Raw genomic sequence first — 18262 nt, 5'->3', positions numbered from 1 at the left:
TAATATTTCATTTATTTTCATTATTTCCTTTTCTAAAATTATTCTTTCAAATACCATTAAAAATACAAATGTCATGAAATAATTATAATTCAATTTGATAAATGTGATTAAACAAACTATTTCAGGAAATAAATAAATATGACATTAATTAGAAATAAAATTCCACTTAATAATTAATGAAAACCATGAAATAAATAATTATATTCCATTAAACATTTAAAATTCAATTCGATACATTAGAAATCCATGAAATAATAAATGTGATCGTGATAGTTTTCCATTATTGCCTATCTTTTGAAATAATCTTTTTCTAATTATTGCCAAATTGTATTCAATAAATAAAAAAATCAATAAATATAAAAAAATATGATTAAATAAAAATATATTCATATAAAATAAAATACATGATTATTAAAGAGGTTCAACATAAATATTAAAATGTAATAATAAAATAAGTTGTTTTTATTCTGCATTTCATTGGTTATTTGTTTTTCTCTCCAAAACTAAAAGAATAATAGACAAACGCTCCCCCTGATGACTATATGTGGAAATGCTACAAATTTTACATTTGATTCATTTTTAATACAAATTATTGCAATAATTTCCACAACTAAATGAATTAAGTAACCCCCCAAAAATATTTTGATTTGATGTTTAAAAGAGCACATACAGTAGGTGTGTCCTCACCTTGTACCAGCGGAAGGCTCCGCCCATTCTCCTGCAGATATCAGCCACTGGGTCAGGACACACCACGTTTGTTGCTTCCAGAATCATCCACACTTCTGTAGAAGAGCAGCTCGCCAGCTCGACGAATCGCTTCCACGACTTTGCTTTCGACGTAGTAGTTCCGCCTGAAAAAGGTGGAAATGCTTCAGAGTCACGGAAATCGGACCACATCGCCAATATCCAGAACCGTCCTCCACCGAGCTGTATAGATGCCGGAGTCCTCCTCAGTGACGTTCAAGAGGAAGAGCATGCCGCCATGATAGTGAATCCTGTCGCTCTCATTGGACGGGAGGACGACCAGCTCGTTGCCCGAGGAGTTTTGGAACCCGGTGCACTGTTTCAGGGCTACCTCGGAGTCTTTCAGGACAGACGGAACAAAGTGGAGGGATTCGCCTTTCAAGAGAAGGAGATACTCCACGTCGAACTCCTCGCACAGAAGCTCAGATGTGGCTGAGGAGACTCTGACAGTCCCTCTAAATGAAGGTGGAGGGCAGCAAGCTGCTCATCCTGCTTCGAGAGGCGTTGACCCTGCACTTGAAGGGCTTTGCGGACCGGGTCTGAGTCTGCTGGGTCCATCTTATGGCCAGTTCGTTCTGTCATGAACGGAACCGAGGATAGGACCCAAAAAATGCACGACTCCAAAACAAATGGACAGTTTCAAAAAGAGACGTTTAATATACGGGCAGAGGTCAGTACACACGCAGGCAATAAAAATAAATAAATAAATAAATAAATTTAAAAAAGGCAACAGTATCCAAAAACCTGAGGCAAAAAGGCGTGGTCGATAAGCGGAACGGGGTCTAGTCTTACTGTGAGTCTGTGACGTGGAAACAAGGAATGCTGGAACACGACGACAAGGTACAACGAACTGGCGACTAGAAAGAATGAGACACGAGGTTAAATGCAAGGGGTAATTAGGGTGAACGAGGCACAGGTGGTGAAGATGCTCTCAGGAGCAGTTGTGTACGAGACAGGGGGAAGACAACAATCAGAACACATACCCATGACAAAAATCACCCAGTATCATTTCTTTACACTTAAATAATGACTTAAAAATATCAGCAATTCCACCGCCTTTTTCCCCCTATTAGACATAAAATAGAAATTTGCTGGTGTTGCCTCATTTAAACTGGTATAACAGCTACTTTCTGTGAACCACGTTTCAGTCAGTACCAAAGCTCTAGATCATAGGTTGTAATGATGTTATTAAACAACATTTATTTACTACTCAGTGACCTGATATTGAAAAGAGAGCAAACTGGAGACTGGTTTGATAGATTCACATTTTATCCTCACTAAGTTTGTAGTTTTTTGTGCCATATTTCTTTGACCAACTTTCTGTCCCTTGTAATTACAGGGATCAAAAACATCTGATCTCCATAGGGGTCTGACTGATTCTGGAAAAGACCCCGTACATATCAGTCAGATTTGGAGACAAGATTCTTCATGGGTGGAGGAGAGGCCCTTCAAATCTTAGCGGACGTTGGTTTCAGGAGAGGGGGGGTGGGAGGAAGATCTTGGTGTGGTGTGCATTGGATTCCAATATTGACAATAGCCTTCATCCTGTCCATCACGTCTAACAGGGCATTTTGGTTTGTAGAGAGCGAGTTTTGGGTTGGGCTTTGCTCCAATTGGGCAGGGAGGGGTGTGGGAGATTGAAAGTGCTGCCTCATCTCATTCCTCATTCGTTGCTCTGATTTTTTTAGGTGACTCCATCTTCCATCTGCAGGAAGCTGTAAATCCACTGGCAGATGGCAGGCGAGATGCTGAGCTAGAGAAGCTTGGAGGAGAAGAGTTTGGGGATGATGGTGTTGAAAGCAGAGCTGAAGTCCATGAACAGGATCCTCGCGTAGGTCCCCGTGCTGTCGAGGTGTTCTAGGATGAAGTGCACTCCCATGTTGACTGTGTCATCCGCAGACCTGTTTGCTCGGTAGGCAAACTGCAGGGGGTCCAGCAGGGGACCTGTGATGCTCTAGAGGTGCTCCAGCACGAGGCATTCAAAGGACTTCATGACCACAGATGTCAGGGCGACAGGCCTGTAGTCATTCAGACCCGAGATTGCAGGTTTCTTGGGGACCGAGATGATGGTCGAGCATTTGAAACACGATGGTACTTCACACAGTTCCAGAGATCTATTGAAGATCTGAGTGAAGACCGGCGCGAGCTGGTCCGGCTCAAGTGGCTCAAATCTATTTGTAAGTCTGATGTCAATGTTTTGCATTGACTTGCGTCCTGTTTTCTTGCCCTTTGATGTTGCGACCGTATACAGCCGCTCTCTCGCGGTTGAAGCAGCACGCAATGCAGGTCAGCCCGATTCCTCTGTAATCTGCTGGTGTTCTCCCCTCCCTTTTAGATGTTCCATATGTTTAGTTAATTCCAGGAAGAGCTGCTGGGTGATCTATTACTGTTTCCACAGTCCGCATCCATCCTCTTTGTAGAGCTAAGTGGCTGTCTGTTAGCATGCTTCTGCTCACCGTAGAGCGTCTGCTACGGGGGCAAAAATGAAAAGCAACGGGGAGAATGTTTCCGATCGTGTTAACACTATGACAAAAAAAAATTTTGCGACAAATTGCCAATTTTAATTTGGAGCCTGTGAATGATCAAAGGCTGACTTGGAGCCAGTCAGTCACAAAGAGTCGAGTGACGCTATGAAGTCCTGTAAGTATGACATAACTCCTTTCAACTCTGCATCTCCGTGCTTTTCCCAATGTACGTACCGTTCCAAGTTTAAACGCAATCTTACGTAAAAATATTTTAACACTCATGATGCTGTTTTTTATGACTGAAATATTTAAATCAAAGGGGGGAAAAAAATGGGGCTCCAGCACAACTGTTCAACTTTGCCCCCCCACTTCAACGCCCTTGACTGTAGGGCACTATGTACTGTATTTGATAGGGAGTGATCCCCAACAAAGCTTTTCTCAACGTGTGCATTCACAAAACGTGGTCTTGATGCAGTCTGGATTGTCTCGTGGCTGGCACGGCAGGCATGAGGCATCTGAGCTTCTTCCAGAAGACTCTGTTAGGCTTGTGTTTCCTCCACGTGAGTGCCCCCTGTCTCCTCTTGATGAAGCCCAGAGACTGCGGTAGGCGACTGTAATCCGGCGGACCGTCTGGGAGGAGAACCACAGAACAGGAATTATAGCTCACTACAATGTAACAAATGACTTGGCTGCTTGGTACATTACAATTCACTCAAAGTCTAGTTGGTTGGTTGGTCAGTTGGATCGTGAAGGATGTGGTATTGATGCTCTTCGGTCGCTCTCCAGTAGGTTAACTAGTTAGCTACTTTGCTAGCCATTTAGCTACTTATCTTGTTGTTTGTTAGTTGCGAAGTATTGCCGGCACTTTATATTTCACTATTTACCCACAACTGTCCTGTTTTTTGCTTTAGTACTCCAAATTCGCAAGTAAGTTATGTTTTTTTATATATTTTATAGCTTCAAAAATGTGATACAAACGACGTATGTCACATCTTATATCATTGCATCAAAAATAAACATTTCAAAATTGTCAAAATTTACTCTGAATTGTGTATTTCTACTTCTTACTGAATTGATATCAGAGCATTTAAATCAACATCAAATGTATCCAAATTGCAACTTAAAGAATCAAAATTTAAATGAATCACGAGGTTTTTATCAATACCCAGCCCTAGTTATGTTGTGGCGTTTGCATTTCCATTGTGTGTTAATGCCGCTGTGTTGTGGTTTTAATGTGTTGTGGCGTTTGCATTTCCGTTGTGTGTTCATTTCAATGTGTTGCGGCGTTTGCAATTGTTGTGGCCTGTCTGGGCCGCCGTAGAAATCCCACCTGTGATCTAATCCAAATTGTCGCTAGTCAGTCAATACGGTTTTCTAATGAGTGCTAGCATTAAGATGAAGCTTAAACACACTGAGGGAGGCCCGAATTACATACGTCACACGCTTGCTCCAAACAACACAGGTGCGTTCAGCGTGCTTTTACAACACAGGAACATCCATACATACACTGCACCGTTCGGTATTATTAAATAATTGCTTTTCTTCGATTATAATGTTTTCATGATTGTGAGAAGCTAAAATCTAACTCACGGCTAAATTTCGAGTAATCGCCAAGCCCTAGTAGCTAGCCACTTAGCTAGGTAGTTAGGAATTTAGTTCTCCAGCAGATGATCTACTTAATTCGCTAGTAGGTCTGTTAGTTAGTAAATATGTTAGTGACGTAGTATTCACATTAAATTCTACGCATGTAGGTATTGTAGCATCGGAGGAATCCCCAGCATGCCGAGTGGCCTTGTAACTAGCTGGAAAGTGTATAAATGCTGTGTTCTTGTTAATTAGTGTTAGTGTTATCCCCTAGTAGTATTGATAGACTTTGTGTGTCCATTTCTCCACTTTTCCTCGTTGTTGTTTATAGGTGTGTCCCGATCCGATCTTTGAGATCGGCAATCGGTCCGATGTCAGCAAAAAAAAAAAAAAAAAACAAGGATCGGATCAGACTGGATCGAAAATCTTTGTTTTACCACTCTTACACAAGCAGTCATAGGTTCAATTTTGTAATTTAGAAACGGCAGGCAAGTGATACAGTGCACTGGAGATCATTCAGCAACAGTCTCCTGTAATGATCTGCTCTCGCTGATTCTTCCTTTATCTGTGTCACTCTTACCACAACATTGTGGGGATTTTCCATGTTATCTCGAGCGCAACTTCCAGTCATCAAGCAAGAATGAGAAAGAATTCCACCTACAGTGCAAAGCTTCAACAATGAATGTCCTCGGTTCCCAAATGCTTCTTGAGTGTTGTTAAAAGGAAAGGCGGGGTAACACAGTGATAAACATGCCGCTGTCCGGCTCTTTTACGGGTTGCAGGCATCAAATTCAAAATGAGTGGATATTTGCAAGAAAAAAACAAAACAATAATAGATAGTTTGAACATTATCTTGACTTTGTAGTGTATTGAATATAGGTTGTAAAGGATTTGCAAATCATTGCATTCTGTTTTTATTTACATTTTACATAATGTCCCAACTTCTTTGGAATTGGGTTTGTATCTAGTTAGTTAGTCTGTTTGTCACCTATTTCCAGAAGGATGACTGAAGGTGTGTTGTGCGTCAAAGCCTCATGCAGGCCCAGCTTCTGCTCGTAGTTCAGCTGTCGATCCTCATGGCTGAAGGGCCGCCACTCGCTTGCCTCCTTCTCCTCTTCCTCCTCCTTCTTGGCCAATATGATGATCAGCCGGCGGCATCTCTGCATGGTGGCTGCCATGGCGTCGTGTGTTGCTGCCATGCCAAGCACAGTCGGTTAGTTAGCGAGTTACTCCGTCAGTCGTTCTGGCTGCTGCTAGTTTATTTGTTGGTTTGTTACATGATATTGTATATCCTTTAGCCAGCTAGTAGGTTGGTTAGTCAGTTAGTTATTAGTGGCCATTTTTTAGTTGGTTAGCTTCATAGTATTGACTGTCATTAGTATCATTGACTGTTGTCAGTTAATTTGTTGAGTCTGTACATACTATATAGGTACCGTCTATGGTAGAGACAGTTAGTCAGTTTGTTTGTATCTAGCTGATACCAGCCTTATTTCAATGTATCGGGTACTAGTGAAGACTGTCAATACCAGCCACCAATACTTAAGGCAAAAACAAATAAAAATCTGACAATAGGTAAGTACTCCTCGGCAGTAATTGGCGCTATACTGCAGTGGTTTCACACATAGGTGAATCATCATGTGCGTATGTGCAGCGTTGAACTCAGACTGCTGAGTGTTCTTTGGTTTGCAGTGGCAGTTCTAGACCGATTTTAGTGGGGTGGCTGAGATTTTTGCCACAGAAGTCCAGTCAGAAAACAATACGGCTGGTACATTCGAACCATCCAAATCCATTTCGTCAATGGGGGGCACAAGCATTGTGCTAGGGGGGCATTGGCCTCCTCTGGCCCCACCCTAGAACTGCCACTGTGGGTTTGTTGTTTTGGAGCGCTCCTGTGGTCATTCTCCTATCAGGAAGTAAAATACATGCATGGCTTACAGCACCGTTTTCTCTATGAATTGCATCCTTCTCCATCCTCTCATATTCTTCCCATTTAGATGCAATATTTGTAAGTATATAATATTTATATTAACGCGTAGAGCATTATTAGTGTGTTGCGACCAAAATGTATTGTGTTTATTTTCTGAGTGCTATACTCACCTGTTGCCTGATTTTTGGCACTCATACATATCTATATTTTGTAATATTTTGTGTTACAGTTTCACACTGGGCTTCAGTAAAATGTCCAAAAACAAGTTAGGGCTTCAACTGGATTTACAGAACTCTGGTTAACCTAAGCGCTGGTGAGACCAGAACAGTCATAAGGAAGGAAAGGTCTTCTTTGCTCGCAATTGTCTGTCAAAGTATGAATTGAAATTGTATGCATCAAACGTACTATTGGTATCGTTACTCGGTATCAGTGAGTACTCGAGAATGAATACTCGTACTGGTATCAGTCTGAAAAACAGTGGTCCTGAAAAACCAATGGTGCCTTGAGATAACAAATGACCCAACTATTCATTAGTCGTCTAGTTCTTTAGCTAACTCCCCAGGGAGTTACTTAGTCGGCTTGTTAGTTAGCTATTTAACAAGCTAGTTATTCTAGTGTGCTAGTTAGTCAGTTAGTATTATTGGCTGCTGTTTATTTATTTTAGTTAATTACATGGACTACCTTCTCCCGGGCTGTCGTCTCGGCCCGTGATGAAGAGGCGGTAGCCATGTCGCTCCTCCAGCCGGCTGGGCAGCAGCTGCAGGGCGAAGTCAGATGCGACGCTTGGGCTCGTCTCAGAGCCCGCAGCGTGCACCACGCTCACCAAGGCGTCGTACGGGACCCAGTCTGCATCTGCGCACACGGTAACACGGAGCCACTGATTGGAATTGCTTTGTTCCTATCTTCTATTTATGTTGTTGCTATTTATTTGAAATAATTAGTCGGTAAGTAGATTAGCCAGTTTGCTAACTACCTAATTTATGGCACTCACTGTTGGTATCGGTTATTCAAATTTGTATTATTTTTACAGTATTATAGATTGCAGTTAGCTAGATAGTTCGTATTGAAGTCGGTTTGGTATTGTAATCTTAAAAAAACATTTCCTTTGTTGCGTCATTCGTTAGTTAGGCTTGGTTGGTTAATTATTTAATTAGTTAGGCTTATAGTATTATTGATTCTAACTAGTTTTCTTAGTATATTTTGTTGTTATTGAATTAAAAATAATTATTCGGTAATTAAATTAGTTGACTAGATAGCTAGCTAGCTAGCGAGCTATGTAGTACTGATGTCAGAAATTTATCCATCCATGCATTTTCTATACCGCATATCCTCACGGGGGTCGCGGGCGTGCTGGAGCCTATCCCAGCTATCTTCGGGCGAGAGGCGGGGTACACCCTGAACCGGTCGCCAGCCAATCGCAGGGCACATATAAACAAACAACCATTCACTCACATTCACACCTACGGGCAATTTAGAGTCTTCAATTAACCTACCATGCATGCTTTTGGGATGTGGGAGGAAATCGGAGTAACCGGAGAAAACCCAAGCAGGCACGGGGAGAACATGCAAACTCCACACAGGCGGGGCTGGGATTTGAACCCCGGTCCTCAGAACTGTGAGGCAGATATGTTAACCAGTCGTCTACCGTGCCGCCAAGAAATATATTAGTTATTCAAATAATTTGTTTCTGTTATCTACACAGTGCAGGTCTTAAGTGTGAGCCCGTTTAGCTACATTTTGTTTTACTGGCAGTTATTCGGTGAGTACAGAGAGTGAATTTACCACCAATCAGCAGCACTGCTGTATAATTATTAACATATCTTTTGTCCGATCGTGCACCTGCAGAACAGACTGCATTGCCAGCCATGCTAACAATAACTAACGCTGTTTCACAATGTGTCACCTTGTGGCGTCACAAAATAGCCACGCAGCCTTCTGTACGCCAACACTACGTCCGCCTTGAAGAAGACCAACAGGAACACCAGAAGAAGAAGAAGCGACGTGGCCAAGCCCACAGCCATGCCAGCGTGGAACCAGCTGTGATTGGCTGGAGATAGACAGAGTCAGGAAGTAGCACATATTTGGAGGCGTAGTGTAAGCCAAAGAACGACACTGCAAAAGGTCAATAACCAAGATGAAACATTTCAAATAAAGGCAAAATATGCTTGTTCTTTGTCGGCCGAGGTATTTCCTCTTACCAGGCAGTTTTTGTGTATATATCTTTGTCAGTGTGTTACCTTCTCTGAGTTGCACAAGGCAGTCTTTCACCACAAGAGGGCTCTGGACCCGACAGCGAATGGACACGTTGAGGAAGCGAGGTAGAACTCTAGAGATCGTCAGTGTAGACTCGCCGAACATGCGGTCTTGGTTTGCAGTGCTACGGGGAAAGAGCAGAGCGTGGCCAATCTGCGTATGCGCGCGGCTTCGATAGTGACGAGCGACAAGCTCACATGTGGAAGGACTCCTGGAGCTCCGGGTCATCGTCGGCAAAACTGCCGTTCACAACCCAGAACATGAACGTCTCTTCATCCTGGCTGAAGCCCATGAAGGCCAAGCACTTCAGCTCCACCCGCGCACCTGACACCACATCAATGTGCCTTACTTACTAGTTAGTACAGTGATGCCTTGAGATACGAGTGACCCAACTCACAGGTTTTTGAGGTGCGAGCTGTCAGTTGGCATATTTTTGGTTTTGAGTTACGACCCTGATTTCAAGTAAGGTGTGCGCTTCCACCTCCCACATCACCGAAACATGCATTAATTGGAGAATTCTAAATTGCCCGTAGGTGTGACTGTGAGTGTGAATGGTTGTTTGTTTGTATGTGCCCTGCGATTGGCTGGCAACCAATTCAGGGTGTACCCCGCCTCCTGCCCGATGACAGCTGGGATAGGCTCCAGCACGCCCGCGACCCTAGTGAGGAGAAGCGGCTCAGAAAATGGATGGATGGATGGATGGATAGTTAGCGATATCATATTGCCGTCAGTTTGTTAGTTTATAGACATTACTATTGGACTATTTAGAACAGGGATTCTCAAACCTTTTGGGTACAGGGAACCCTGACAGTGGAGACATATTTTCCAAGGACGTTATAATTCTAACACCAATTAAAAAAAAAATAATTTCAAGGAAAAGACGTGGGCGAACCAGTAAAATCATAAATGAATTAATATAAAAATGTGTTGTTTTTGACTTTATTTTATTGCGAAGCAATACAAGTGCATCAGGAATATCTTATATTTGATGACCATGATTGATGTTACCTGATTCCTTTACAAGAAACAAAAGGAATCTAGGAAATTGCACCTGCACTGTCCAGTATGCTGGCATTTATTTCACAGTCATGGTTGAATATTTGGCTCAAAAGTTACAGAATCCATTTCAATCCACTAAATCATTTAGGATTGCATCGTTCTAAACGAATAATATCATCCTTGAATCGAATCATCAACAGCAAATCATGATACAAATTGAATCGCTGTTAAAACAAATCGTTACACCCCATTTGTTAGTATTATTGACTACCATTATTTTGCTCGTTAGTTGGTCAGCTACATAATTTTGAATGTGGTTCGTTAGTTAGTACCATTATTTTTCTTTGCTAGCTGTTTATCTACATAGTGTTGAATGTTGTTAGTTAGTTGGAAGAGAATAATATTGGCTAATGAGTCACACGCTGCTTGACCACAACAACTGTTCAGTTCAACATCCATTACAGCATTATAAATCCTGGGGTGCGTACGTGTGTCTTTGCTGAACTCACCCATATCCACGGCGAGCATCTGTTCTTGTTGCTGGATCACCTCCGGCTCGCTAAGAACTGTATGTGCCAACACTGAGTACAAATATGGGTAATATGCAAATCCCAAATATTCAAAACAGTATGATGTACAGTCTATACCAGTAAACACATGCCTATTCTTGGCAACCTCACCTAATTGTGTTGTTTTTCTGTGGAACCTAGCTAACAGATATTTACTTTTTTTTTGTTAATTTTCTGTAATGCGCTAAGATGTTACAAGATGGTGCCAATGCTCTGGCTAAATATTGTGACATGTTTGCCATGAGGTTAATTAAAATAGATTTATTCATGTTTTATTTATTTTTCATTCATTAGTTTTTTTTCTAGAAGGCACAGCAATAACCTCCATTTTAGAGAAGCCTGTGAAGAGCATGGGCAAGGTGTTTAATTGCTCCTGAAAGACACCAAATCCATCAGAGCTGTAGGACAAGAACTGGAGATGGAACTTACGGCGGTTAACAAATCAGCCCTGGTTGGAAAGTTCAAGTCCTGGATTTACCAACATGCCATCCTCCCACGGATTCTGTTGGCTCTACTTGTGTACAAAAATGTTCATGTCCATAGTCGAAGGCCTAGAAAGAAAGATCTGTCGGTATCTCTGCAGGTGGCTTTGGCTCCCCAGAGGTCTGAGCAGCATTGCGCTGTATGGACCGAAGAACAAACTTTTCCTCCCATTTAGCAGCATGAAGGAGGAGTTCATGGTCACTCGTGCTAGAGAGGTACTGCAGTACAGAACGTCCACAGAAACCAAGGTGTTAGGAGCTGGAATTGAGTTGAGGACAGGGAGGAAGTGGCCTGCAACACGGCAGAGTCCCGTCTTCAGCATAGGGGGCTCCTGGGTCAGGTGTGATCTGGAAGGGCAGGTCTAGGGAGTACTCCATCGACCCTTCCAGCTATGAAAAGCTGCAGGGGTAGACCCTGGCATCAGGTGGTCCAACAAGAAGTCAGAGCAAGTGCGGAGGAAGAACATGCTACCTCGGCAGTGGAAATGAAACAACAAGGGGCTTGGACACAATGGGATCAGGCACTGGACCTCAGGATATCTTGGTCCTACTTGTGGTTTGCTGAACCTCAGCTGATCAAGTTTCTCATGCAATCCATATATGACGTGCTTCAGACTCCATCGACCCTTCACTGCTGGGGCATAGCTGAAACCCCTCTGTGCTCCCTGTGTCCTGGAAGGGCCACGTTTGAGCACATCCTCAGCTGTTGCCCAAAAGCACTGGGAGATGAGTGCTACCATTGGTGCCACAACCAGGTTCTGAAGACAGTCGCTATTTGTTCAGCCCACTGCCAGAGCCAGAAAACAGCAGCGACTAGCCAAGCAATTCATCTCCTATATCAAGGCTGGAGAGAGGCCCTAGGTACAGCAAAGGGCAGTGACTGGTCTCTTGGCAACAGCCAACGACTGGAAGTTGATGGTTGATTTGGGGAAGCAGCTCCAGTTCCCAGAGCCCATTACAAGAACATCTCTGAGACCACACATGGTCCTCCAGTCATCAGGAAGAACACGTGTGGAGTGTGCGACAGCACAGGGCGGCACTCCCCGTTGGCAAATGTTGGGTGGCATGGCGCAGAGGGTAAGAGTACCAGTGGGGCGCTGGTTTGGATCCCCGAGCGTGTCGTCGTCGTGTCCCTGGGCAAGACACTTAGCCCACATAATTAATTATGTTAGTTATCAAAACATTGCATTACAATAATATATTAATACATTTATAAACGTTTAAAATATAGAAATGTGCTAACTGAAACTATTTGACATATTTTACATACACACTCTTTTCTTTTTTTTTTTTTTACACATCATTCACAAATAACTTGGCCCATCTGTCTGTTTTTGTTTTTTTAAAGTGTGATTGTTTTTTTTCTGTAAAATATAGCAACCCTATAGCAGGTTCACTGTACACTACTGCAAATTACAAGCACAGATAATAAACACGGCATTTAATTATGGTGCCAAATTGATGCTCACTGTTGCTGATGTGCAGTTGGATGCTTCGTGCTGACGTGTACATTCTGCCTTCGAGGCTGACGTTCACCAGGCAGGTGTAGGTGCCGGCGTCGTCCTGCGTGGCCTTGCGCAGCCTCATGAGGCCGCTGTCGTGCACGCTAATGGGCGCGCCTTCACGCACCACTGGGTGGCAGTCCTGCACAGACACACAGTAGCTATTTTGCTAAAGCAAGTTTAACTTAGCAACATGAAATTTGGTAGGCATATCTATCATGAGTAAACCCACAAAAGTCTCAAGACGCCATGCCCAAACACACACAGTCAGCCATTTCGATTTGAGGCCACCATTTTAGACTCATTTTCGTGGTCGGTGCCTGTCGTGGCGGCAATCCCCGAACGATGAGGGATGCCGTCAAGCTGAAGAAGGAGTCCTATTGGGCCTTTTTGGCCTCTGGGACTCCTGAGGCAGCTGATGGGTACCGGCTGGCCAAGCGGAATGCAGCTTTGGTGGTCACTGAAGCAAAAATTCGGGTATGGTTGGGCCATGGTTGGGTTCGGTGAGGCCATGGAGAAATACTTCTGGACGGCTTCTTGGAAATTCTGGTCCACCGTCCGGCGTCTCAGGAGGGGGAAGCGGTGCACCACCAACAGTGTGTATAGTGGGGATGGGGCGCTGCTGACCTCGACTCGGGACGTTGTGAGACGTTGGGAGAATACTTCGAAAACCTCCTAAATTCCACCGACACGCCTTCCCACGAGGAAGCAGAGTCTGGGTTCTATGAGGCGGCTCGCCTATCTCTGGGGCTGAGGTCACCGAGGTGGTTAAAAAGGTCCTCGGTGGCAAGGCCCCGGGGGTGGATGAGATTCTCCCGGAGTTCCTAAAGGTTCTGGATGTTGTGCGGCTGTCCTGGTTGACACGCCTCAGCAACATCGTGGACAGTGCATCTGGATTGGCAGACTGGGGTGGTGGTCCCCCGTGTGTTCCAACTACAGGGGATCAAACTCCTCAGCCTCCCTGGTAAGGTCTATTCAGGGATGCTGGAGAGGAGGGTCCGGCGGGAAGTCAAATCTCAGATTCAGGAGGAGCAGTGTGGTTTTCGTCCTGGCCGTGGAACAGTGGACCAGCTCTACACACTCTGTAGGATCCTCGAGGGTGAATGGGAGTTCGCCCAACCAGTCTACATGTGTTTTGTGGACTCGGAGAAGGCGTTAGACCATGTCCCTCGGGGAGTCCTGTGGGCGGTGCTTCGGGAGTATGGGGTACCGAACCCCCTGATACGGGCTGTTCGGTCCCTGTACGAGTCAGAGTTTGGTCCGCATACCCTCGTTTCCAGTGAGGGTTGGACTCCGTCAAGGCTGCCCTTTGTCACCGATTCTGTTCATAACTTTTATGGACAGAATTTCTAGACGCAGCTGAGGCGTAGAGGGGGTCCAGTTTGGTGGCCTCAGTATTGCATCTCTGCTTTTTGCAGATGATCTGGTTCTGTTTGCTTCATCAACTCTCACTGCAGCGGTTTGCAGCCGAGTGTGAAGCGGCTGCGATGAGAATCAGCACCTCCAAATATGAGAGCATGGTCCTCAGTCGGAAAAGGGTGGCGTGCCCTCTCCAGATCGGGGATGAGCTCCTCCCCCAAGTGGAGAATTCCTTTGAAGCTGCCATTTTATTGTCATTATGTCCACTTTCTAAGGTCCTTCCAAGGCAAACAACTCTACTACTTTTTTTATGTCCGATTGCTAGCAAATTTGTAGCATGTATACCAGACAGATGAACTACATTAAATTGGGAAATATTAGAATTTTCATCATTGCAAGTGGGTGAAACATAGTGACAATAAGTGAAAATTTAAAATTTACATTTATATATATATAATAAAAATTATATATAATTATTATTATTTTTATTATTTATTTATTTTTCTGCAGGTTTTACTTAGCAGCACGGAATGTGGTAGGCATGAGTAGACCCACAAAAAAGTTTCAAGAAGCCATGCCATAAAAGACACTGGAAGTCTTGCTTTGAAGCTGCCATTTTATGGTTAGTTTTGTCCAATTTCCAAGGTCCTTCAAAAGTAAGCTACTATATATATATATATATATATATATAATTTTTTATTTTTTTTTTGGGCCGATAGCTACCGAGTTTGAACATCATATACTAGATATATGGTACTGCTTTTCATCGTCGTATGTGGGGGAGGAGCATGGCTTCAAAGTTCGCAATGAAACACCACGAATAGGTCAAGCCTTTTTGAGCCAAGTAAGCCACCATACCTTCAGCCATCGTACGTTACTCATGTTGTTGAGTCGTAAGACGTGGTCCAGCTTGCAGGGAAGGCTTTGGGTGACCCCCAGGGGGACCCTCCTCACTTCGGCCACGGGAGGACAAAGTCCAGTGGACACCGACACTCTAAAGTCCATCTTGATGGTTTCGCTTTGCACCCTGCACAACACACAAACACTCAACTCAAGACTCCATCGCATATCAAGACGCTCAAATGTGTTTCCATACACGGCACTCTCGCAGCTGTAGGTGCCATTATGGGATGTCTGCGTGGGCAGGAAGCACAGAAACCCATCCCTGACTTCCACACCCGGGGGCAGAGAAACCTTTGCCCCCGCCGACGAGCCCTCTCGGGTCCACGTGACATTGTCATGTGTGCCGGTGATGGGACACTTCAGCAGCAGGAGGTGGCCCGCACTGACATGGTAGGTGTCGGGCGGCCCCTTATGGCCTGCAAACGAAGCATGGAAATATACTTGAGTCGATGACTGGAAAGAGAAAGATTATTATACAATACTGTACATTATTTCTGTTTTGTATAAACTAATGGTCGAGAAGTACAAACCGAATGACTTCCCATTTTGAATTTGATGCCTGCAACATGTTCCATATAAGCTGGGACAGGGGCAACTAAAGACTGGGAAAGTTGAGAAATGCTAAAAAAACAAACAAAAAAAACCCTGTTTGGCACATTCGACAGGTAAACAGGTTAATTGGAAACAGGTGGGTGTCATTAGTGGGTATAAAAGGAGCATCCCCAAAGGCTCAGTCGTTCAAAAGCAAGGATGGGGTGAGGTTTAAAAATCCACCAAAATTGGCCTTGGAGCAGGAAACGACATCATACAATGCAGAATTTTGTTTTTCCGTTTACAAAACACAGGACAAGCTCCTGCCCGCGGGGGACGCGGACAAGCGTTGCACACTCATTCAAAATGGCGGCACCCATAAACACCACATGGACACGAAGGTAAACAATTGCGGAATATTTTGTTGTTTTTTTTAGTATTTTTTGTTTGTTCGTTTTTAAGAAAATGCGGCACGTCAACAGTTGCAGCTCTCGTCAGACTAAAGTAAGTAAACAGAATGTTCATTTTGATGCAAATGCAAAAATTCTGATTCGGCGTTCGTTATTTTTTGGGGGCTTGAGAATTGACTCAATTTACGAATAACTTGTTCATAACGCGAGTAAATTTGTATGTATGTGAATTTTGTACATCTGAATTTTAATTTGGTAAATTTCAACAAATGACGATGTAAACTTAACCTCCTTGCGAGAGTTAATAGATGTTTTGAGGGTTAAACAAGTGAGGTGCTACTAGCACCTCAACTGACTTCATTTAGGTGACACACTTCCTGGAACCCTGACCCACAAAACAACAGTTACTGTAAATACTTGTCTTTCAACAGAGGACGAAACCCACAGACCTTGTTCCCTCCACCAAGAGGTTTATAGCGTCATTTGTTGTTGTGCAATTTTCTTTATGGGTCTGTATGTTCGCGTTAGCCCTTTATGGGGTGAGGGCACATAGTTGGTCACTTAAAATTGAGCCAAAATGGTCAGGTCACTGTAATAATCATGTGATTTCTTGCAGCCAATCAGCACAGCAAGGTAATCTTAACAAAGAACATTTTCAATATAATGATAGTATAGTGGAATAAAAAAAGTTGTTCAGTTGTTCACAAGCAAGGACGGAGCGAGTTTCACCACTTTGTGAACAACAGCGTTGGCAAATAGTCCAACAGTTTAAGAACATTTCTCAACATACAAAGCCCAATTCCAGTAAAGTTGGGACGTTGTATAAAATGTAAATAAAAACAATACAATAATATATATACAATATAACAATACATGCCCCTGTCCAAGTTTTTGGGGAATGTGGTGCAGGCATCAAATTCAAAATGAGTGAATATTTGCAAAATAACCTAGAACGTTTATCAGTTTGAGCATGAAATATCTTGTCTTTGTAGTGTATTCCGTTGAATCTAGAATACAAATCAATGTATTCTGTCTTTATTGACATTTCACACAACAGCCCAAGTTCATTGGAACAGGGGTTTATGAAAGTTCAAATATTCTATTGTGGTTGGAAGGACTGTAATCCTGCTCGTTGTGGAAAACAAGGAATAATCTGGCATTTTCAAAGTAAACACTTTACCGTATGACATAAGTGTGGATAATGTAAATAATAGGGAAAAATGTCAGCGTACTCACCGCGTGTGACGGCCGCAGAGAGCAATACAGCGAGCACACACACCCGAGCCATTCCTGCTTCTCACACGCCACTTGAAGAAACACAATCAATGGGGGAAGTGAGAAGTGCTGACAACAATAAGCAGGAAGGCAACACACACGGGAATTGATTGGCAGAGAGCGACACACAATATACAGTATGTATAGCTTTGCGTCATACAGTATAACACTGCTGACTATTTGTGTTCCTCACATTCACATCTACAGTACATGTGCCCTGCGACTGACTGGCGACCAGTTCAGGGCGTAGTCCGCCGTTCGCCCGAAGTCAGCTGGGAGAGGCTCCGGCGCCCCGCCACCCCAACCAGGATAAGCGGTCGTGAGAATGGATGGAATGGTATTCGTAATTGCTCGTTAACCGAGCAAAAATATATTTTATCCTTATACTTTTTGTTTTCCGATAGAATTGTCAGTAGAATACTCGATTACTAATTGCAGCAACTACTGGATTAACGTCACTTCTGAAATAAAGAAAGAGAAACATTTCATAGAATAACTGAAAACCTACTATCAATTGGCTTTGAAGGTGCAAAAACTTTGATCAGCCCTCTAGTTTTCTTATAAAAGTTCAATCCACTTATTTATCAAATTTATTTTGAGAAATAAATTCGGAGTTTAAAATATATGAAATATATAAATGCAGTATACAATATACAGTATTCATATGAACAAAATATAAACAATATATATATTCAAATATAGTTTGACTTAGTTGGTAAAATGAGTCAAAAGGACTCGAAGCTCAACGTGTAGGACTTGCGACTTGACACAGGACTTGAGGGCAAAGACTTGAGGCAAAACAATGACTTGGTCCCACCTCTGCTGAATATTCTTGCTGCCTTTTGTTCACATTCACATCTGATATCATTGATTATTTATACAAAATGCCATCAAAACTATTCAACCGATGATAGTTGAGGTATTCTTATGACTAAACTTACCCTTGAGACGTTGCTGCAGCTTCTGCTCGCCTGTTACCTGCACATCCTGTTTTCACATCGTGACATTCTACTTGTTTCCTCCAACGACCTTCCACCCTGAGAAAAGAAAGAAGAAGAAAAAAAAAAAAAAAAAAAAAAAACACACACCACAGAAGTTAAAGAAACCAGACTGGCAAACCTCATTTTGGTCTTGTATGCAAATATTGTGTCAACATCCGTGATTCTACTCAAATCTGTACCAAAATTTCAAATTGTTACCAAACCCCTTTTTACAGTAGCTTGAACAATAGTTGAACGAACTACACTGCCGTGACAAAG

The 18262-nt window shown here is 43.1% G+C and overlaps 1 protein-coding gene across 3 annotated transcripts; it reads right to left on the bottom strand.

Annotated features, from left to right (window-relative positions):
* Positions 1-1376: 1376 nt before the first annotated feature.
* Positions 1377-18029, bottom strand: LOC133410457 (interleukin-1 receptor type 1). 3 transcript variants are annotated; one of them, XM_061691661.1, is made up of 12 exons: positions 17945-18029; positions 16965-17035; positions 14981-15203; positions 14743-14911; positions 12493-12667; positions 10482-10553; positions 9171-9297; positions 8958-9097; positions 8624-8767; positions 7402-7572; positions 5782-5985; positions 1377-3839 (listed from the first exon to the last, which is right to left on the bottom strand). In XM_061691661.1, the coding sequence occupies exons 2-12, from the start codon at positions 17014-17016 to the stop codon at positions 3661-3663; spliced, it is 1656 nt and encodes a 551-aa protein (XP_061547645.1). In that variant the 5' UTR covers positions 17017-17035; positions 17945-18029; the 3' UTR covers positions 1377-3660. The 3 variants fall into 3 exon arrangements, with proteins under 3 accessions (XP_061547645.1, XP_061547646.1, XP_061547647.1); XM_061691662.1 differs by having other exon boundaries at positions 10482-10538; XM_061691663.1 differs by lacking the exon at positions 8624-8767.
* Between the last annotated feature and the right edge of the window lie 233 nt (positions 18030-18262).

This window comes from Phycodurus eques, chromosome 12 (genome assembly GCF_024500275.1).
Source record: "Phycodurus eques isolate BA_2022a chromosome 12, UOR_Pequ_1.1, whole genome shotgun sequence".
In the NCBI taxonomy this organism is placed as follows: Eukaryota; Metazoa; Chordata; class Actinopteri; order Syngnathiformes; family Syngnathidae; genus Phycodurus; species Phycodurus eques.
This window is presented reverse-complemented; position numbering and strand designations above follow the sequence as displayed.